The 23,660-nt window shown below is 37.5% G+C and overlaps 1 protein-coding gene across 1 annotated transcript in view; it reads left to right on the forward strand.

Moving 5' to 3' along the window:
* The window catches only part of LOC126236813 (unconventional myosin-XV), a 498,803-nt gene that overhangs the window by 124,060 nt on the left and 351,083 nt on the right, over positions 1-23,660 (forward strand). The window contains exons 16-21 of the mRNA XM_049946408.1: positions 933-1,072; positions 2,419-2,592; positions 10,527-10,687; positions 14,093-14,262; positions 15,287-15,531; positions 17,681-17,791. Of these exons, the coding sequence (XP_049802365.1) occupies positions 933-1,072; positions 2,419-2,592; positions 10,527-10,687; positions 14,093-14,262; positions 15,287-15,531; positions 17,681-17,791 (1,001 nt within the window). The remainder of the gene's footprint in view (positions 1-932; positions 1,073-2,418; positions 2,593-10,526; positions 10,688-14,092; positions 14,263-15,286; positions 15,532-17,680; positions 17,792-23,660) is intronic.

The raw sequence follows: 23,660 nt of genomic DNA on the forward strand, positions 1-23,660 counted from the left end.
GGAGAAGGTATTTAGAGATTCCAGGAATTTTAACAGGTCAGTCTCACTGTGAGTCGATACGGCAAAGGTGTCATCGATGTATCTAAACAAAGCCAGGGGGTCACAGGATCACAGGAAGGCCCCCTCCAAGTGACCCATGAAAAGGTTGTCGTAGGAAGGAGTCATCCTGGTTCCTATGGCCGTACCCCTGATCTGTTTGTATGTCTGCCCCTCAAAGGTGAGGTAATTGTTGGTAAGTATAAAGTAGATTAAGGTGAGCAAGAAAGACATCATAGGTTTTGAATCAGGTGAGCGATGACTGAGAAATATTCAGCAACAGACAGACCATGAACGCGACCTGAAATGAGATCCATTCTGTCTGAGATTTTGCCCATCACACCTAGAATAGCTTTCCATCACCCTCCCAATCTCCACAATATCCTTGTCAGACCCCATGCTCCTTCTGCACACATTTTCCTACCCTATGGCTCTTACTTCTGTTACCATCCCCACTGCAAGACTTGCCCTCTGCACCCTCCTACCACCACCTATTCCAGCCTTGTAACTGGCAAAACATATGCTGTCAAAGGGACAGCCACCTGTGAAATGACACATGTCATATACTAGCTGTTACATAAACACTGTTTGACCTTCTACATCGGCATGAGTACCATCACCCAGTTATCAGTTATTATAAAGTTAGTAAGATGACATAAAAAGACTGAAGAATATCATTATGACACATTGTTCATAATCTGTTGTCAGGATGTAGATAACTGAAAATGGTGTTACTAATTAATTGCATCTTCAGAAGTAGTTCAGACTGTTAAGAACAAAATCACTTATCAATATACAGTTAAGTATGGAAATATACATCATTAAAAGACATAATGGCAATCTTTTATTACCAACAATTTATTACTACTAATTCATATTGTTTTTCTATTTCATAGATTGGCAGCAAGTCCATTCAGAAAGAAATTTGGTAAAAGTAGTTGGTGGTGTACAGTCACCTGCCCAGAATGAGAAGTATCATCTACCACATGACATCGATCATTATGCATTTACTAAATTCACCAATGTCTACTTCAAGGTAAATGTTGCTTCTAAAAATATTATTTTGTTGTGTGGAATTGGTAATTTTACAGCACTCTTCCATAACCATAAAATATAGTATGTGTGATAAAATTATATGTATTGTGAAAAGTGCTGATGAATTTGGTGTATTTATAAAAACAATGCATGGTAGTCAATTATTTTAACAGGAGATTGTTATGGATTTCATCAATAAACTTCTTGACATGTGTAGCAGTAATTTATGGAAACATAAAAAATTCTAATTCTGGTGCTAAGAACAAACATCAAATTCATTTCTGATAAATAAGAGTTGTATACTGAACATTTATCCTTGCCTGAGATTTAAAGGTGTGTGAGCTCTGTTTGTACTAATCACACACTTCTTCATTTATGGAAGAAGCCTTGGAGTCCGGGGCACGATTGAGAGTGCTAAATGGACACATGCCGTTTTAACCCTGCGTAAATTGGCCCCTGGGTGCAGTAGGCTGCCTGGCTAATAATTACCTTTGGGAGGCAAAATTCCAGTGCTGCTGATAGACACATTTTAAAAATTGAAAACAGTAATCCCAGTTTCAGAACTATTAATTCTTTCCTCGGGAAGGAAAGAAGTTTGCATTGTGGAAGGTTAGAAAGCAGTGGCAAACACTCAGACCCAGAATTGGAGGGACACACCTGATGTGATGGTGAGGGAAACAATGATGTGTCTATGAATAGTACTGGAATTGCACCTCCTGACGGTAAGTATTGGACAGCCATTCTGTCTCTTTGCAATTTTATAGGTTTCTCAAGAGAATTTTCCTTTGATACAGTTAATCGTGTTATCGAGAAGTATATGGTTAATAATGTCACTTAACATAACTTGGATTGGACTGGGTTTGGGGGTGGCCTTATAATCTACTAAAACATGAGTTTTTAATCATGTTTCTGCTACTTTTTGTATCTGTGCTATGGGGTCCTGAGCCTTTCATGCTAGCAGGAAAACTGAAAATAGATATCAGATTTTCTGCTATGTAAATATTCACTTGTACTAAAATTTGTTTTTGTTTCTTCTGATATGATTAGATGTAGATGTAGATCATTAAAATGTTTAAAAAGCTTAACTTATTATAATGTAATAGTTTGGAGTTGAGTTGTTAATTTTATTAGGCTTAACAAAGTCATTCGAAGTAGTAGACTTGATAGCCACTTATTTTTTATTCTAATTTCACAGAGAAAAACCATAGTTGTCTCTGAATTGTTTTAGCTGAGAAACAATTAGCTAGTTCTAACCATAGAGGGTTTCCATCTTTTAGACGTGTACCTTGTGTAATATGAACAATGCAGATTTTTCTGAAGTATAATGAGTATGTAACTATATTTCAGAGTCATCTTTGGGGCATGAAGAGGGAGCCTATTAAGACACCGTTTCTTGCTAAGTCAAAAGACATTGATTATCAGGATTCACTGGCTATTTTCAAGCTGATTCTGAGGTTTATGAATGACAACAATTTGAGTGGCAAGAAAGAAATTGCACTTGGTGATTACATAGCCAACAAGGTAAGTTTTTTTTTCTTTTTAGAAATCATGTTCTTGGTAATCAACTTACAATTTGAGTGGATGTCCTTTTTTACTTGTTCTGGGACGTTTTTAATTATTATCTCTTGAGTGATATGAATTACAAAATAAATTACAAATTAATTAAAATCAAAGGTAGTGCGTAACGTTACTTAAAATTCAAAATTTGCATTAAGTTTTGATCCTTTGCTCCTGTTCTAGCTTTAGCATGGGGTGCAGTGAACTCATTTTTTCATGTTCAATTACAGCTGGTGTGTGAGGACAGGGGGGAAGGGGTGAGGGGAATGTGCATGTGCACATGCACATGCTGTCCATTTAATTTTCAGTTTTCTTCTGTAGCATCACATTCCAAAAGCTTCTATTTTCTTCATGTCTGGACTGCTTATCAGCCACAGTTCACTTCCGTAGAAGGCTATCTACATTTAATCTAATTCACGTGATTTAATTCAACTACACGTCATTACCCATGTTTTACTTTTGTTAATTTTCATCTTCTAACTTGGTTTCAAGACACTACCCATTCTTCTGAACTGAATTTTCATGTCCTTTGCCACCTCTGACACAATTACAATGTTGTTGCTAATTCTCTTTATTTTTTTCTCTCTGAACTGTAATTCCCATTCCAAATTCCCCTTTACTGCTTGTTCAGTTGAATAACATTGAAAATAGGCTACATCCCTGTCTCACTCCCTTCCCAACTACTACCTTCTTTTCATGTCTTTAGCTCTTTTAATTGCATAGATGTATAAGTTATAGATACCCTTTGGACCCTGTGTTTTATCACTACTACATTCAGAATCTGAAAGAGTGTTTCAGTCAGTACTGTCAAAAGCTTTTTCTAAATCTATGAATGTTATAAACATAGATTTACCTTTCTTCAACCTTTCTTCTATGACAATTCATACTATCGGCATTATCTTGCGTGTTCCTACATTTCTCCAAAATTCACACTGATCGTTCCCAAGGTAGGCATCTGTGAGTCATTTTTTTCTGTAAGTAATTTGTTTTAGTACTTTGTAACATGGCTTATTGAACTGATGGTTCAGTAATACTGACATCTGTCAGCACCTGCCTTCTTTGATGTTGATATCATTAAATTCATGTTGTAGTCTGAGAGTATTTCATCTGCCTCATGTGTACTGCATACGAGGTAGAATAATTTTGGTCTGGATGATTCTGCGAAGAATCTCAATAATTCTGAGAGAATGTCATCTACTCCAGTGCCTTGTTTCAAATTAGATCTTCCAATGCTCTGTCATAGTCTTCTCACAGAATCACTTCTCCCTTATCTTCATCTTTTCCCCCTTATGTGTCTGTTTTATCGGCTTATAGTGTCACCCTTTGAATACCTCAAACTTCCATAACATTAATTGTTATTCAGATATGTATACATTTTATCGTGTAACACAAATGTTTTTCACATTTCTTGCCCTGACACATTGTTATGATTGTTATCCATTTGCCAGCCAAATTTGTTCTGCTTCTCTTCCACCATAACATCTCCATTGCTGGAGGCAAGAACATGGGAATTCAAAATAGAATTGAGGGACTGTATTTCAGCAACAATGCTTGTAGGACACATTTCGAATTATATAAAATGTGTTGAAATTATTGATAGGATTCATTCTTTAGTTCTTGGACTTTTATTATGTACGGTTGTGAACAGGACTGAAGACTACCAACAAAACATGATCAACAGATGATGCTCGAGTTTGTAGTCCCCTTATATCATTGAAAGTATTATTTATATTCTTATAATTATTATAGTATGACAATACAAGTATGTTGTTGTTGTTGTGGTCTTCAGTCCTGAGACTGGTTTGATGCAGCTCTCCATGCTACTCTATCCTGTGCAAGCTTCTTCATCTCCCAGTACCTACTGCAACCTACATCCTTCTGAATCTGCTTAGTGTATTGATCTCTTGGTCTCCCTCTACGATTTTTACCCTCCACGCTGCCCTCCAATGCTAAATTTGTGATCCCTTGATGCCTCAAAACATGTCCTACCAGCCGATCCCTTCTTCTAGTCAAGTTGTGCCACAAACTTCTCTTCTCCCCAATCCTATTCAATACCTCCTCATTAGTTACGTGATCTACCCACCTTATCTTCAGCATTCTTCTGTAGCACCACATTTCGAAAGCTTCTATTCTCTTCTTGTCCAAACTGGTTATCGTCCATGTTTCACTTCCATACATGGCTACACTCCATACAAATACTTTCAGAAACGACTTCCTGACACTTAAATCTATACTCGATGTTAACAAATTTCTCTTCTTCAGAAACGATTTCCTTGCCATTGCCAGTCTACATTTTATATCCTCTCTACTTCGACCATCATCAGTTATTTTGCTCCCTAAATAGCAAAACTCCTTTACTACTTTAAGTGTCTCATTTCCTAATCTAATCCCCTAAGCATCACCCGATTTAATTTGACTACATTCCATTATCCTCGTTTTGCTTTTGTTGATGTTCATCTTATATCCTCCTTTCAAGACACTATCCATTCCGTTCAACTGCTCTTCCAAGTCCTTTGCTGTCTCTGACAGAATTACAATGTCATCGGCGAACCTCAAAGTTTTTACTTCTTCTCCATGAATTTTAATACCTACTCCGAATTTTTCTTTTGTTTCCTTTACTGCTTGCTCAATATACAGATTGAATAACATCGGGGAGAGGCTACAACCCTGTCTCACTCCTTTCCCAACCACTGCTTCCCTTTCATACCCCTCGACTCTTATAACTGCCATGTGGTTTCTGTACAAATTGAAAATAGCCTTTCGCTCCCTGTATTTTACCCCTGCCACCTTCAGAATTTGAAAGAGAGTACTCCAGTTAACGTTGTCAAAAGCTTTCTCTAAGTCTACAAATGCTAGAAACGTAGGTTTGCCTTTTCTTAATCTTTCTTCTAAGATAAGTATAACATGAGCATAATATTTGTGGAAGTGTAGCTTCTCTTGGGTCACATAAAAGTGCCATTGAATGAAGAAGTAACAATACTTAACGTATAACAATTCTGTCGTGAAGAAAAGCAGATAATTTACACTAGCATGCATGCTGTTACGTGCCGTCTCATCAGTTAAGGCTTTGCATGTCAATTATTAGGTTGCAAAACAGTCCTCTTGTTTCCTTATGTTTGTCAGTAAGGGAAATTTTATTTTGATTCTTTTTTTCCTGTGTCCAGTTCGTAAAACATGTTCTGCTTTTCTCTGAGCTCAAATGTACCATTCTTGCTTCATTTGAAAAAGCTAAAGGCTGGTACACATTCAGATGACACCAGCAAATGACTGACCATCTGAAGTTCAATAGAGCCATAACACAGTGACAAAGAAATGAATAAAGAGCAATCTTTTCACTTTGTTATGAGCAAAGCAGTGCCCCAAAGTAATACATTGCATAGGTTGACAGCAGATATAAGCAGTATGATATGTTAAAAATTATGTTGTTCTCTTTGGTGGAGAGTGCGGCAAGTGGTGGGGTGGGGGATAGGGACCAAGGTAAATGTATCTTTTTCATCGACTTAATTTCCTGCTCACAAATATAACACAGACATAAAGTAATAAGTTTTATTAAACATCTATTAACGTAATACATGATTGTAATGTTACTGATGAGGGATGAGTTTGGAGCTGGCCTACTATTTATGAAAAAGAAAGCTACATATATTTTCATCACTCTGCAATTGGTTTTAAATGTTTTTTTATTAACATCTTGATGTTTGGAGTGAGATTACTGGTTATCGGACACATCGCTACAGTCAGCTGAATGTCATTAAGGCTGCTCCTAAGCTTCAGTTTTGTTAATTTCATTATTGAGAAAATACTTTCACACAAATATGTGGTCCCGAACATACTGCAGACTTGAGCAGCTATTCAAAACAGTTGCGGCAACTGTTTTCAAGAGATGTTCTTGTAAAACATATCAGTATTTTCTGCAGTGTGAAATCTCTTCCTGAGCATTATACTGAAAGTGAATGAGCTCCAAAAGAATTTCAGGACATACACTTCCAACATCCACTGCAAAAGGAGTTGCAAAAATACTAAAGTAAAGTTCAAATTGGTTTAAGTCACTAAATCTACAATCAGAGTTTTCAAACAAAGCACAGTAACAAATTCATCAAAATATTCACTCATTGTCTCCTTTTCAAGATTTATTTAATTTATAATTAGTGCAATATTCAAAAAGTGTTTAGAAGACCCTTCTGAAAGTTGCTTTATCCATAACAGCAAAACGGTGTCAAAAACGTTGGTAATTAGTTTATGTCTATCCAGCAAAGTTGTGCTCAGTCAGGTGCTTTGTAGAGTCATCAAACTCTTTTACTTCCATATCCATGAATAACTGAATAATGCCATGTCCTTACGCAAGGGTGGAAAAAGAAACAAAAGAAAGTTCTAAAACAACACCCTTCCAGCCCAAGATGCTGGAGTTGGCGGCCGTGTTTGTGTGAGGTGTGCTCATTGTGTGTGTGTGTGTGTGTGTGTGTGTGTGTGTGTGTGTGTGTGTGTGTGTCGTTTACTGATGAAGGCTGTGGCCAAAAGCTTTATGTAAGTGTCTTTTAATTGTGCCTGTCTGCAACTTGACATGTCTTCTTTACAGTAAGTAGCAATCTGTCTTTTTCTACATTGTTGATAATCCTACCTGGAGTTTCCATTGTTCAGTTCAACCATTGTACTTCAAAAAATACAGCACAAAATAGTCACAACCTAGCTCTGCTAGGAAGGATTTAAACTATCAACGTGCCAAACAATCTCAGTTTATTAATGGTTTTTACAACAACATCCATGGTATCCTGTATTTTGGCACATTTTGCCGGCTTATTAATGTGATGTAGGACGTACTGTATCACTGGTATTTCTTACTGGATACCAACTTCTTTCACCGTTTTTCTTATCAAAGCAACAACACCAGACTTTTTACTAATTATTGCAAGAACTCCATCAGTTGAAATCAATGGAAGTTTTTCCCATCAAAGCTTGTAAGAGTATTTGTCAATAATGTTTTCTAAGCAATAAAATATGTCATTGTCCATAGTTGTATCATGTGTTGGCACGAAATGAAGGAGTTCCTCCATGACATTGAACTTAGCATCAAAACCTCTTACAAATACAGCATGTTACAGTCATGCTTTCATCCAAAGCCAAAGAGAGGGGGAAAAAACTAAATCCGTAGTCTTATCTTTCACTTGCCTTTCCATGTCCTCGGCCTTGCATCTGCAAACTGTTCTCCATGTAAGAGGAACTATTTCAAAAAACAGAAAGGGTCGCTGGATACAAGATTGTTGAGGCAGCAACAACCTTGTCACAAATTCTTCTTTTGTGAAGGGGCACAGTGTTTTGGCTATTTTAAGAGCTGTGTGGTAAGCTCACTCATCATTGTGCGTGACATGGTTTACTTTCTGTCATAACAAGGAAGAGGTAAAATAAAGGGCAAAACCACACATAATGCATTATAGATAATAGTAATATTTTCAAGAAATTAACACACACACACACACACACATTGTACTTCTTCCATGCGATTAAAATAGCATTACAAAAGAGACACTAAAGGCTGGTTTGTGTTTCCAAAAGGAAGTGATTTTCTTCCCACACTGGGTTGAAGAATAGTGGTTCAACCAGTTTTTGTTTTGAGGATCTTAACTCCTCAGCCGTTTTCCTCTCACTAATTCTGTTGTACCACAAATGCCAAAAAGACTATGATAGTGACAACACTAACAACACAAAGTAAACGGGCCCACTTTGCCGCTTGCATATCAGTAACAAATAAACGATGTTAGCGGAGAGGTGGATGGAGAACTGCTGCCTGACAGCACCCAAGGGCAAGCAATGCAGGAACACACGGGAGCCCAAGCCCGCATTAGTGAATTTGCCCACCTCTAGTCAAAGACAATCTGTTACTTGTGATAAATAATTCTTTAATGTTCTTTGTCTGCTTGGCTTGCGCTGCACAAAAATTCAGCATGTTTGTAGCAGCAGGCATACAGTATTGGTGAATAAAATAACTTCAGCTACAGGTGAGGTGTCTGATAATAACAAAGAACTTTCTTTTCATCTTTGATAAATATACAATGGATTTTGTATTGTCCTGTGTGAGTTCTTTCTCTAACTGTGCAATTATGGAAAATTTTGGATGGAATGTTATATGTATATTATGAGAATATTTCATTATTTAACAGTTAGAAGAGATGTTGAGCAGTGAGCTGTCATGCAGAAAAGATGGAAAATTTCAGATTTTTAAAAAATATATTGTGCAGTTGCGACGTTTGTTCTCTGAGCGTCTCCACCTTCCCCCTTCATCAATCAGCATCTTCACCAGTCACTATCCTCACCTCCACTCTTCCTGTTCCTACTAAATTCCATTTTTTGTTCCAGCAACAGTTTCTCCTTCCCCTGTTACGTATCTCTCTCACCACAGCTGACTGACTGTAATCTTTATTTTTTTCTTAATGTCATTGTTGTATTCTGAATCCACCAGCTTCTCCCTGTACTTTCCCAGTTTCTTTCAACATTCCTTCAGGACTGTCATCAGCCAATTCCTCTTGCTTCCCAAAAAGAAGATTTAGAAGTTTCGGAATACAGCGTTTCTATTTTAAGTGTTTTGTTCACATCTGCATGATTACAATTCACACTAAAGTGTTTGGCGTAGGGCTCATCGAACAACCTTCAGACTATTTCTCTGCCATTTGATTCTCGAACAGCAATTGGAAATAATGACCACTTAAAAATCTTTCCTTGAAAGCTCTGTTATCTCTTATTTTATTATGATTATCTCACCGCAAAAAATACCTTTGTTTTAGTGATTGACACCCCAACTCACTTATCATATCTGTGAAACTCTCTCCCCATTTTCTCGATAATGCAAACCAAGCTGTCCTTCTATGGACTTTGTCAATGTTGTCCATCAGTCGTATCATGTGAGGATCTCATGTCACAAAAACAATACTCTAGTAGAGGACAGACAAGCATAGTGTAGGCAGTCTCGAGCCAACATGTTGCGTGTTCTAAGTGTTCCGCAAGTAAAACACCATCTTTGGTTTGCTTTCCTCTAACATTATCTACGTGATCATTCCAATTTAAGTTGTTTGTAATTTTAATTCCTAGATGTTTAGTTGATTTGACACTCTTTAGATTTGTGTGATTTACCATGTTACCGAGAGGTAGAACTCATTACTTCATGTGAATGAAGGGCTAGTTGTGTTCCACAAGAACGATGTTTTCAGAATCCGTGCTAATGATTCGTCAGTGATTGATTTCTTTAAGGTAATTCATATGTTCAAACACAATATATGCTCCAAATTTGTACTGCAAATCGGCATCAGTGATATGGGTCTGTAATTCATCAGATTAGTCCTGTTTCCTTTCTTGAGTTGCAGTGTTATTGGCAGAACTTCACGTTTCACCATGTGAGTTACCAAGCAGGCATTCTGGCTCCTTCTAATTTTAACAGTTTTCTCAACTGAATTTTTTGTTTGTTACAAGTAACTGCCTATTGACAATAAGACACATGTAGGCAGCTGCAATTTGAACTCTGTGGAACTTCTGTAAACATAAAGTCTGGCTCCCATTGACCCTACAGATAATTGCTCTGTGTCTTCTGGTAGAATACACGCTATTGTGAACTGACGTCAGTGCCAGGTATGCTATTGGAAAAGCCTGATAACCAGAAGTATTTGAGAAAAGAATTAGCCAGTGGGTACTCATTGTTAGTAAGCAGTCTTAAGAAATCCTCTTTTCATGTTTGTCAGCCTTTTTCCAAAAAGATCATTAATGATATGATTTTTGTGGGTATGTAACATTGAACTTCCCTTGGTTTTGCGATTGTGAGCATTATAATTTGCTGCTAGAGAGCTTCATGTGAGTAATTTTAGACTGTCATCTCTCTAAAGTGTTTATATTTGAAGTGTTTTCTTACTTTGCAGGGAATAATCAATGAAAAAATGAGGGATGAAATCCTGTGCCAGTTGTGTAACCAAACGTGGAAAAATGAGAATGATGCAAACAATGAACGAGGGTGGCTGTTGATTGCAAATTGTCTCTCTGTCTTTCCACCATCAAAGACACTTTACAAATATTTACTTAAGTAAGTTTATGTGTTGCTGACAAAGGTCAATAAGTGTTATTGTATTTGATATCTTTTCAATCATTTTATTGCTAATTTGTTGAGATTATCTGTTATTAGTGAAACAGTGATATAAGCCATTTTGAAGAAATAGTACAGTGGTTTACTTGAACAGAGGTACGTGAGACTTTAAAAAATGATTGGAGGGAGGGATGTAAAGAAGGGTAATTGATAGCCATTGCAGAAAAAATGGGAAGATACTTCAGAATTCACGTCAGAGGTGTGATAAAAATTGTAGGTAAAGGAAAAATGTACTGAAGGCATATGCATAGTTTCTGTGCAGGAGGCTTACTTTTTAAGAGTCAGCTTGCAATATATGTAGATTGCAATAGGACAATCACTTTTTGTAAGGTTTACAATTTAAGCAGTATGGTTAAAAAAAATTATTTAACGCAAACTATTACCAGTTTTGGATTTGTTACAAATCCATCTTCAGGTGGCTCATACAGCTTTCTTTTCTTTCTTGCTGGAGTCTCATGTTGTATTTGTTACTGGTGTGGTGCTCAAAGATAAACAAAAGATTTTTCATTCACAATTTGGTTAAGTTAAAAGAGATGTTTGCATTCTGACCTTCACAGAAATGTCCATGAAATGATATGTTAGTTAATAAAAAGTTAAATGTGGTGAAAACTTAAGTGGTGCATGTTTCTGTGCAATGAATTTATCCTGCATTTGAATGTTTATGTGAAGGTCAAAATGAAAAAAATCCCTTTTAATTTTATAGAATTATGAATGAAAAACCTTTTTTTTATGTTGGTGCACTACATCAGTAACGAATACAAAACAATGGCCCATTGAGAAAGAAAGGAAAGCAGTAGGAGCTGGCTGAAGATGTATTCATAATAAATATAAAACCTGTAATAGTTTGAGTTGAATAAACTTTTTAAAACCATAGTTGTGGTTGCTTGCTGCTTAAATCGTAACTGTTATGATTGTACTACAGCCATGCTTCTCAGCATGTCAACGTTTTATAAGGTAACATACGCATTTTGCATTTTTAAATTTTAAGAGTAAATTTAATAATGTCCTCTTCTATTAATTTGTTAATTGAAACACAAATTGTGACTGTTTTTCAGCACTTTATGTACTTTGTTAAGCCCACAAGTCCATAATTATACAATTACTGTCAGTAACTAACCATTTGCAAACTAAAAACTAATTTAAAGACAACTATATTAAATCAGAATATTCACAGTTGGAAGAGACTAAACATTATGGCCACTAGCGTCTAGGAGGATGAATGCTACCTGATTGTGTTGTGGGCTCATGACTTGGGAAGGAAATATAAGCAGAGCAGAGATAAATGAAGTCATTCTTACATCAGAAAGTCAGGAGATCCATTGACTAAAACAACACTGACTATGGGTTGATTGTTATAGCATGGCAATCGGGTGCAAATATGGTAAACAACAAAACTGGTTGGGTGTTTGTGTGCTACTGTCTTGAGCATCTATGGGAAGTGATTGAAGGATGGTGAAATGATGAGTACGTGACATGGTGTTGCGTGTCCATGGTCCATCATAGAATGTGGAAATCAGAGGCTTAACCGTTCTTTACGTTAGGATAGGTGGCAGTCTGTGGCGGATCTGATGACAGAGTACAACGCTGTATGCTGGTGCAGTTACAAGAGTTTTGGAATGCAATTTGTTGAATGGGGGGCTCTACAGCAGACGACCTGTACATGTTGATTTGTTGACCCAAGACATCATCTGTTGCAATTGCAGCGTGCGTGGGAAATTTGAGAGTGGACCATGGGTCAATGGAAATATGTCACTTGGGTGTAATATTGTGCTATAGGGAACATTGATCTGGCTTTCCATAGGAACTGTGGTGGTAATCAAAGGCAACATGATAGATGTGGACTATGTGAACTTTATTGCGGGCCTCTTGCATTTCTTTATGCTGGATGTCTTTCCCGTGAGATGATGGCATCTTCCAGTAAGAAGTCTGTCCATGTCACAAGTCCCTAATCGTGCTACAGTGGTTTGAGAAGCATGATAGTGAACTCTCATTGATGTCTTGGCCATCAAATTTGCCTGATACGAACCCCATGGAACACCTCTGAGACGCCATTGGGCACCAGCTCCATGCCTGCAAACCACTTCACAATAATTTACGGTAACTGCGTGATTTATGCATAGATATCTGGTGCCACGTACTTCTGGAAACTGACCAAGGGCTTGTTGAATCCATGCCATGCTGAATCGCTGCTGTGTTGTGTTCATTAAGTGGACACACACTCAGATGGTCATGATGTTTTGGCAAATCAGTGTACAGGTCATGCAATTTTACTTGGCCCCTGAGCAGAGGAATGCTGGATGTTGAATCTTGCGATCATCTCTTAGCAAATTGATGTTGAAACAAGCCATGCCGCCTCCTCCCAGAGCAGCCAGCCTATAGTTTATAAAATAAATGAACATTTAGTGGATAAATGCTGCACAGAAATGACATAAAAATTGATGACAAGCCACCAGAAGGACCAGGTATAGCCCCTTCACCTATTTTTCTAAATTATTTTAACAATCAATACCTATAACATCACACACAGGTCAGTAGTATATTCACAATGGCTACTTATTACTATGCTGTACAATTTTGCTATGTAGCTAAAGTTGGCAATGAGCGCACATGATCTGGAGCAGATTTCCACCAATCAGAAAATCAAGATAAAATGTGCGACCAGTATATAAAAGATAATTCACAACTATATGTGTAGTCTGTTATTTGTATGTTAGTTGTGTGCAACACTGAAGTTGTTTTATCTGCATTATTACTTACAATCATGTTCTGCCTCTGTGTTGCTAGTTTCACTCGTAGTTTTTTCCCTGTCTGTTAACTTCGTCGTTTGGCATCCCCCCTCTGTTCCCCTCACAATATGCTTTCTCTAAGCCCAAATTATTCTCTAATTGCAAATGATTTGGAAGTTATTAACATTGTTTGAACTGACACCCATGTCTACATGCTTAGAATATTGTACTGTGTCATTTCTCTTAGTTTCCCAAATTACTTTCTGGCAAATATCCTACTTGGACGTTACTGTCCTTTATCCTCTTTTTCTTCTTTTTGTCATTTCGATATATCTTTCTCCTTTAATTTCACATTCCTGAGTCTGGAAGGAGAAATGTGTTTGTATCACATGTTGCTTGACGCATATTAGTAAGTTGATCAACTCTCTAACAGAATTTCGCTTTGTTGACTGAATATGGTTCTACTAAAAAGTGTTGTAGATATTTTTATGTAAGTGAATGTTGTTCTTAAATCCAGAAATACCACAGGAACATAAAATTTTAAACTCATAAGATCTTGATCAAATTTTTTTGCAGAATTACTAACTCTAATTTATTACGTTATTATTCTGCCCATTAGGTATGTGTCAGATAATGCATATGATGGCTACAAAGCATTGTGTCAGCGAAAGTTGCTGCAGTCTGCACGTGTGGAAAGTCAGTTGGCTCGTACATATCCCCCTTGTCTGCTTGAATGGCGATCCAACCGCAAGCGTGTGAATATGGCACTTACAGTGCATTTTGCTGATGGTGAGTGCACTAAAGGTTTTTATGTATACATATATTCTGAGTGTATCAACCTTTTTTGTTTTTTTTATGAGAGTGACAGATTTTTAGTATGTTATGACACTGTAGTACTACAAATCTTTTTTGCATATGTGGTAACGGGAATACCTAAATTGCCAGCTTTAGTATTTTTTAATAATGAATATCTTAGCTGATTTCTATGGGAAAAGTTGCCACCACTGACAGTAATGAATTTTTCTTGTTCAAGAATTACATTTTTGGTGAGTTTCTTTGAATCAAATAGAGGTAACTAGAACTTAAAAAGATTTTACTTTCCACTTGATTGAACTGAATGTGTTTCCTTTGCCACAATATAATTTAATTATTTCTCAAAGGTAAGGCTTGTACAGATTACTCTCTACATTGAAATGTTATTGAAGTAAAATATAAGAGTAATAGAAGATGATGATGATGATGATGATGATGAAGAAATATTTGGTGCATTATTTGTGTTTCGTGTGTGTTATTTCTTATTTCTACTTTATCCATCAGCCAACAGTGATTGTATTTCTTGCTATTTTATAATCTTAAATAATGTAGATTCTTTTTTGCACTAACTACAATGTATATTAATTTTTAAAGTTTTGGAGAGTTCTTTGTCATGTAAGCAATGAATCTGATGGAGCTCTGTTCATTATGAATCCAGAGTAACCAGTTTTATGAACCACTGCAGTTCTAGATACTTGAGGCATCTGTAAAACTTAGGTCAATATCTCTAATGCTGCTGCTCTAACTCAAAAATTATATTTATTTTAGTTTTATGACAGTAGCACTAATTTTTATATAATGTACAATAACACATTAGAAGACTTAATTTAAAATTTTAAGCATTTAAGCATGTGCTCTTGTTGACTTTCTTTCAGTTACACGAGGGAGCATTACTTATAGGTAAATTGTTTACCTGCTACTGTTGTATTAGTTTCACAAATAATCCATAATTTGAAGTACTCATTATGACCAGATTTTATATCTTTTGTTTAACCATAAGAGGAGACTCGAACTGCAGCAGTTGATTCATGGACAACATGCGAGTCACTTGCTGCTAGTGTCGTTCGAGAACGTGGAATTCCTGAAAGTTCAGGTTGGACTGTGGCTCTTGAGGGTGGCACTGGTGGCAATGGTCTGGAGTATGCCCTCGATCTCATCTCAGAAATGGAGTTGATGCCTGCATTTCCTGCCTGTAAGAATCCCACTTTTGGAGGTTCGCCTGCACCACGACAACATGTTAACAAGGTGAAAACTTTGATATTTACAAGATCCTTTTTAAACATTTGAAGTAAATCATTACTATATTAGGTATTGTGAAATCAAACTTGAATTGTGGCAATCTTTATCTAATTTAAATCAGACCAAACTTTTCATTCATTAGTAAGCTATTCATTAATGATTCACTCAGCATTTATTAAAACAGCATTCATTGTATGACTGATAAAACAATAACTTAAATTATGGTAATGGTTTCCTGTAGTGTGGGTTACATTCAAAAAATTTAAATGCTTTCAGATGCTCTGTGTGTTTCTGTTTTGGAGTGTTAAGTTTGTAAAGTTGTGTTACTTGTGTGTTGACAGGCATTAGACAAAAAATAAGAACCAGAAATTGGAACAGAGGCCATTACAGGCAAACTGAAAGGCAAAGTAAATGTAGGAAAGAGTAGAGTGAAAAGTAAACAATGTAAATGAAGTCAAGGTGGCAAAGTGTATATTACTTCAGTTTGAAAGCATGAGAGTTGGAGAGATCAATCCCATATTGTGAAATACGGACCCAAATTATCTGTATTCCAGCACATGTTGAACAACATTGTGTTACACACTGAAGAGCCAAAGAAATGGTACACCTGCCTAATATTGTGTAGGCCCCCCGCGAGCATGCAGAAGTGCCACAACATAACATGGCATGGCCTCGTCTAATGTCTGAAGTAGTGCTGGAGGGAATTGACACCGTGAATCCTGCAGGGCTGTCCATAAATCCGTAAGAGTACGAAGGGGTGGAGATCTCTTCTTAACAGCACGTTGCAAGGCATCCCAGATATGCTCAGTAATGTTCATGTCTGGGGAGTTTGGTGGCCAGCGAAAGTGTTTAAACTCAGAAGAGTGTTCTTAGAGCCATTCTGTAGCAATTCTGGACATGTGGGGTGTCGCATTTTCATGCTGGAATTGCCCAAGTCTGTCAGAATGCACAATGGGCATGAATGGATGCGGGTGACCAGACAGGATGTTTACATACGTGTCACCTGTCAGTCCAACAGCACATGTCCCACACCATTACAGTACCTCCACCAGCTTGATCAGTCCCCTGCTGACGTGCAGGGTCCATGGATTCATGAGGTTGTCTCCATACTCATATACGTCCATCTGCTCGATACAATTTGAAATGAGACTCGACTGATCAGGCAACATGTTTCCAATTATCAACAGTCCAATTTCAGTGTTGACAAGCCCAGGCGAGGCATAAAGCTTTGTGTCATGCAGTCATCGATGGTACAAGAGTGGGCCTTTGGCTCAGAAAGCCTATATCTATGTTTCATTGAATGGTTGCCATGCTGACACTTGTTGACCGCCCAGCATTGAAATGTGCAGCAATTTGCAGAAGGGCTGCACTTCTGTCACATTGAATTATTGTCTGCTGTCGCCATTGGTGCTGTTCTTGCAGGATCTTTCTCCAGCCGCAGAAGTGTCGGAGATTTGATGTTTTATGAGATTCCTGATATTCACGATACACTCGTGAAACGGTTGTGCAGAAAAATCTCCACTTCATTGCTGCCTCGGAGATCCTGTGTCCCATCGCTTGTGTGCCTACTATAACACGACATTCTAACTCATTTAAATCTTGATAACCTGCCATTGTAGCAGCAGTAACCAATCTATCAAATGTGCCAGACACTTGTTGTCTTACATAGGTGTTGCTGACCGTAGCACCATATTCTGCTTGTTTACATATCTCTGTATTTGAATATGCATGCCTATACCAGTTTTTTTGGTGCTTCAGTGTATGTTGGTAGCTTAGACATTTTTCATAATTTTTCATAATTACTACACATGACTTAAAAGTTGACTGATAGGTAGTGTGAACATTTTCATACTTTGGTTTCTGCCTAGAGTGTGTGTGTCTCACCTCTGTTGATTATGAAATTTGTAATTATAAACATATTACAATGCTTAGCTGTATTATAATCGTTTGCAGTTTTTAGTTTTCAGAAGCAACTGACACAATGCTCAAATGTTCAAAAATGTCAGTGTTCTCATTGTGATTCAGCTGTTGTGAAATACTGAAACTACTGTACCCAGCTACGCATTCTTTTCATTACAGTATTATAGTTAGTGTTAAAAATATAATAATATCTGAACTTATATTTGTAAATTAATGTTCAATGTCTTGTTAAAAGGTGGTTACCTCTACTCCTAATGCAAGCCCCGTGCCTGGTGACGTAGAGCCTACAACAACTCCTAGACGACCAGCAGTACCTCCACCAGAACCACCAGTTCACAAGCAGCCAGTGAGTTAGATCTGTTCTGACATTTGCTATTAGAACCTATTGCATATGTGTACTTAACGAACTTTCTTCATTTCTCGAATACCTGTTAGGTAAGTTAGTGAATTGGAAGGAGAATGAGGGAGGTATCATTGTGAGGTATATATTATGTTCGTAAAAATACCTAAGTTGGGATAAAAACACAATAAGCCAACTGAGTTGCTGCAGAGGATCAATGTAGCCACGTGTGCACCCTGCATCCCCTCCCCTCAGTCTTGTTTATGTGCCTGTTGGCAGCTCAGTGCATTAACCATCAACCATCGGTGGTAATAATGATAATAACAGGAATAATAATAGCAACACCAAGTGCATAATAGCAGCACCAAATGCTCATCTTTAATAACTCTGCTTGTGAATCTTGAACTCTTAATTTTCCTCCACATCAAATTAGTCTAGTGTAATATTCATTTTATTTGCGTGTGTTAATAGGAACAGTAAGACAGAAAGAATAACAACTACTCCAGCAGGACTGTGCGCTGTTGCTGCAAGATGGTACGAGTCAGACCTGATCACCACCAAGAAGCAGCTGAAAAAGAGCACCCCCTCCATTACCCAGTATCAACCCGGTCTGGAATAAGTAAACCATATCCTGGGCCAAGGCTTCAACTATTTATTATCATGCCTGGAAATGAGGAACAACCAGCTCAAAATCCTTGTCACACTTCCCAAAGTGGTATTCCTCCACCAACCACAGTTACAAAATACCTTAGTTTATTATTATGCCATATCCACTGTCATCCCTTTGTCACATGGATCATACACTGTAGAAAACCCAGGTGCGAAACCTGTCTGATTCATCCATCCAGCACATCATACTCCAGTCCTGTGACAAGCTTATCCTATCCTACTCTATTAAAGGAAGGGCCGCCCGTGAAACAGTACTGTCACATACCATATGTATGGCACATCTCATGGATGGCCTTTTTATGAGGTCATGACAATCACCCAGTTGACCAGCAGAATGAGTGGCCACCACCAAACTGTAGCCTCTGATCCCATAATAATCCTGGCCTCAATCTCTGCTAGCCACCTGCCCCATACCAATCTCCACCCTTACCCTGGATCCTAACTTCACCCATCCTGCACCTGCGCCCTCTTCCTTGCAGTCTCCACATCCTCCATTCTCTCTCTCCAACCAAATCCTTCCCTCTATATCATCGTGCACTGAAAAAACTCACCATTTCAGGTGCCTATGCTGCATTCCTATCCCGTGCATCCTTTGTCTCTCCCTCCAGCATTCTTATCCTGTCACTTGCTACCTGTTCATCCCAGCTGTAAATTTGAAAATATTTTGTCTTTTAGACTTTTCTCATTATTGTTATTCCAGGAGCGCATTGATGTGAGGAAACACAGTGGAACCTCGTTTACTGAGCACCTCCCATATAATGAGCAAAACAAATTATAAAAAAAGTGACTTGCTTAATGAACAATGTTTCACATAATGAGTAATGACGATTCAGTGTGACATCACCAGCCGTTCGTACACAGCAGGGGAAATGTTCAACAATATGTGCACATTTCATTCTCGGCAGTGTCTTTAGTTCGTACTGCAGTGTGGATTTAGTGCTCTTTCTGCTACCATCTTAATGCAGCTGGTAATCACACATTTTCCTAAACTTGTGTTCACACAGTGTTTTTTTGTGTGTAAATTTCAATAACCTTCATAGAAATGTCCCTGAAGATCAAGCTGCAAGAAGATGACCATAAGAGAAAGAAACTGACCTTAGAAATGAAATGTAAAATCATTAAAAACCCAATTGTGGTGTGAACGCCGCTGATTTAGCACGCACATCAATTGTTTGCACTACCCTCAAGAACAAGGACAAGATTAAGGAGATAGATGCTTCAAAGGGAGTGACAAGAGTGTCTAAACAATGGTTTCTTATTCTGGATGATGCTGAAAGGTTGCTCCTTTTATGGATTAATGAAAAGCCATTGTAAGGTGACACTATTAACGAGATCATCATTTGTGAGAAGGTGAGAATGATTTTCGCGAACCTTATTAAGAGGTTGCCAGTATCATCAGCAGGAAGTGCTTAAGAGAAGCCATGGGTGGTTCAAGAAGCTTAAGAGAAGAATTGACATACAGAGCATTGTGAGGCATGGCGAAGCAGCCAGCTCCAACACAAAGGAAGCAGAGAACTTCATCAGCAACTTCAAGATGCTCCTAGATTGTGACCATTATCTGTCGCTTCAGGTTTTTAATTGTGACAAGACAGGCCTATTCTGGAAAAAGACGCCATTGTGTGCCTTTATAACAGTAGAGGAGAATGCATTGCCTGGTCACAAGCCAATGAAAGATCATCTCACACTGCTATTCTGTGCCAATGTCCTGTTGAAGCATCGGCAGGAACAAATGACTATAGATAGCTTCCCAGTAAAAAATAATTAGTTATTCATTGTGAATAATAAAGTACATAATATTGCATGCATATGTTTCTTTGAATAAATGACATGAATAACATAAAACTCGTACTTTTCTGCATGTAATGAATTATTGTATTTCACATTAATTTATATGGGGTAAACTGTTTTGCTTAATGAAGGTTTCACTCTACAAGTAAGTTTCTGGAATGAATTATGCTCGTTCCACTGTACATTTAAACTAACTAACTAAACTCCGTCCGAACAGGCCTCAGAAGGCCCAACAGTACTGAACGAGTGCTGTGTCATTGTCAGCTAATAGGCATGACTGGATGCAGAAATGGAGGGGTATGTGGTCAGCTCACTTCTCTCCTAGTCATCATCAGTTTTTGTGACCAGAGTTGCCTCTTCTCATTCAAGTAGCTCGTCAGTTGGCCTCACAAGGCAGCCTGCTTGCCAACAGTGCTCGGCAGACTTGGATGGTCGCCCATCCAAGTTCTAGCCAAGCCCAGCAGCACTTAACTTCAGTGATCTAACGATAACCAGTGTTACCACTGCGGCAGGCCCATTGGTGAGGAAACATATATAACATACAAAAATCTATTTTTAAATTTAGGTTTGCTGATAGGATTTATTTTGAAATGCAGAAGGTAATTGCTCTGGCTTTTTCATTCAAAAGAAGTTTGAACAGTGCTTCTTAATGAATTGCTTAATAAAAGTTTCTGAATTCTCAACTACTGTACACTGTATTTTCTATTATTAGTCCGTGGTCGCTATACATTTAAAACCAGAGCAGCTTGAAAATGTTTCTATTTCATATCTTTTTTTGGATCTGATCCATACAGAAAACGCCACTTTTAAAATTCCCCTCTAGAACAATCTTCATTTAATTTATGACTTACTTGAGAATCCCTGTACTTGTTTTCATCATCTTCATGCTACAAATGTGGGCAATATATACTGCAAATTCAAGTTAAAAAGATTTGTTTCTCTGGAACTGAATTTTAGAGCTTAAAATTTTCAGAGTGATAGTAGCTATGCTTAAATTTTGTGATGACATGGTCAGTTTCACATTCAGGAGAGTGCAGAAAATCTGAACACTCCAGTTTCAACATTTGATAGCTACAGTACTGAACTTGTTTCTATTCTTCTCAGAAATGTTCTGTAACCCTGTGAAATTGAAGTTGTATAACTTACGTTAATTTGTAGGAAAGTATTTTTAGATTGTAGTATAGTGTAAGGGGGAAAATATTTCTTTGATGTCAGCATAATTTTGTATCCACCTGAATGCAATCTGTCTCTGAAGGACTAATGAATTGTATGGTCCATACAGATTCAAGCTACAGACTTATTCCTTCTTTTCCTCATTACTTTCACTTTGGATTAGCTTTCTTTTTCCAATTTACGAGTATTTAGTGCATTTTATAATGTAAACATTTGAAGATGTTATTGGATATATCCACTAATGAAATTCTCTTTATAAGAACTCATAATTTATGCTAACGAATTAATCCACACATGGCCATTATATACAGGGTGTTCCAAAAAGGACTTTACAACTTTAAAAATTTATATAAATTTATTGAAAGAAGATATAGAGCTGGGTTTAGTGTTATTTTGTAGGGAAACACTTCAAGTTTTTTTACCGTAAACTAAAGATGTTGCATGTGGCTTCCGTTGGTTATCCTGCACACATTCCATCAAAATCACGGCCAATCCATTGCCCTGGAAAGTCGTCACTGAGAAAATCCCGTAAGTCAGCCAGATAGTGGGTTGGCGCACCATCTTGCATGAAGTAAACATTTCATTCTTGGTCATCCTCATCGATCTGTGGTATCAAAAATTGTTGTAACATATCCAGGTACACTAACCCATTGATGATTCTCTCATGGAAAAAAAGGAGCCACATACTTTGTTCTTGCTCAATGCGCAAAAAATGTTCAGTTTAGGGCTATCACGAACATGTTGCAATGTTTGATGTGGATTTTCACTGTCCCAGATCCTACAGTTATGTGTATTAACCTTGCCACGTAAGTGAAAAGTCGACTCGTCAGAAAAGATCATTTTGTTCAAGAATGTTCATCCTCATGTAATGGATTTAACATATTCACACAGAAGTTTTTGTAAGCAATTTTATCAGTGTCTTTTTATTGTTTGTGCGATCATCAATCTGTATGGTTTCAAATGCAAATGGTTTCTCAACATATGCCAAGTAGTGTCATATATGGGATTTGAAGTTCATGAGATGCATGCCGGGTCATTTTCATAGGGCTGTTGACGAAACATTGTCTCACTCACTCAGCGATGTTGTATATGCTTGGACGACCTGATGATTTCCCATGTCTTACCGGGCACCCTGTTTGTACAAAACATTTATGCCACTCACAAATTCGTGGCCTACTAGGAGGATCTTTAGCATACTTGGTACGGAAATTACGCTGAACTGTTGTTGCGCCTTCGATTCTTCAAACCAAAACTCACAGCTAGCAAGCTCGGGTGCAGTGAAGGCAGCCATCTTTAACGCAACTGCCACTAATGCTCCTTACAGTGTGATTCGGTATTAGTGAACTATGCAAGACAAAACTTGATGTGTTTCCATACAAATTGACTCTACAATCACCTCTGTTGGTACTATGAATTAATTTATATGAATTTTGAAAGTTGTAAAGTCATTTCTGAAACACCCAGTACTATATTTAAAAACCGAATTTTATGTTTATTGCAATACACTTCCAGTACAGTTTCTTGTTGGCTTTATGTAAACAGTTTGGTTGTTTTCATATTATGAAAAGGATGGTTGTCACCATATAGTGAAGATGCCAAGTCGCAGATGGGCACAACAAAAAGACTGTCAGAAAATGAGCTTTTGGCCAACAAGGCCTTTGTCAAAATTAGACAACATACACATGCACACTCATGCAAATGCAACTGACACACACATGACCACAGTCTCTGGCAGCTGAAGCCTCGCTTTGCATTTGCATTTGTGTTTACACGTGTGTGTGTGTGTGTGTGTTTTGCCTAATTTTAAAGAATGCCTTGTTGCCTGAAAGCTCACTTTCTAATGTCTTTTTGTTGTGCCTATGTGCAAATCAGCATCTCCTTTATATGCTGAGTAGCAACTATCCTTTTCATAATATTGGTACATTATTCCATCCTGTATTTTCCATTATTTGTTTGTTTCATTATTTCTGGTTTCAAGACAGGGCTTGATACATGAGAAGATACTTAACAGTAGACATTAAAATCTGTTCTCCTACTGTTCTCAAGTTAAATTTCTCAAAATTTCATAGTTTTAATTATTGAATGACTTTCTATTTAATATCACTTAATAGTAAGAGTTTTGTTTACACTTATTCACTTCAAGTGATTCAGCAGGAGCTAAAGTTAGAATGAGTATTACTTATTTTATTTAAATCAAATGTCATCTGAGAGTACAGAGAGTGACAAACAAGTGCAGATCCACATG

Source organism: Schistocerca nitens, chromosome 2 (assembly GCF_023898315.1).
Source record: "Schistocerca nitens isolate TAMUIC-IGC-003100 chromosome 2, iqSchNite1.1, whole genome shotgun sequence".
In the NCBI taxonomy this organism is placed as follows: domain Eukaryota; kingdom Metazoa; phylum Arthropoda; class Insecta; order Orthoptera; family Acrididae; genus Schistocerca; species Schistocerca nitens.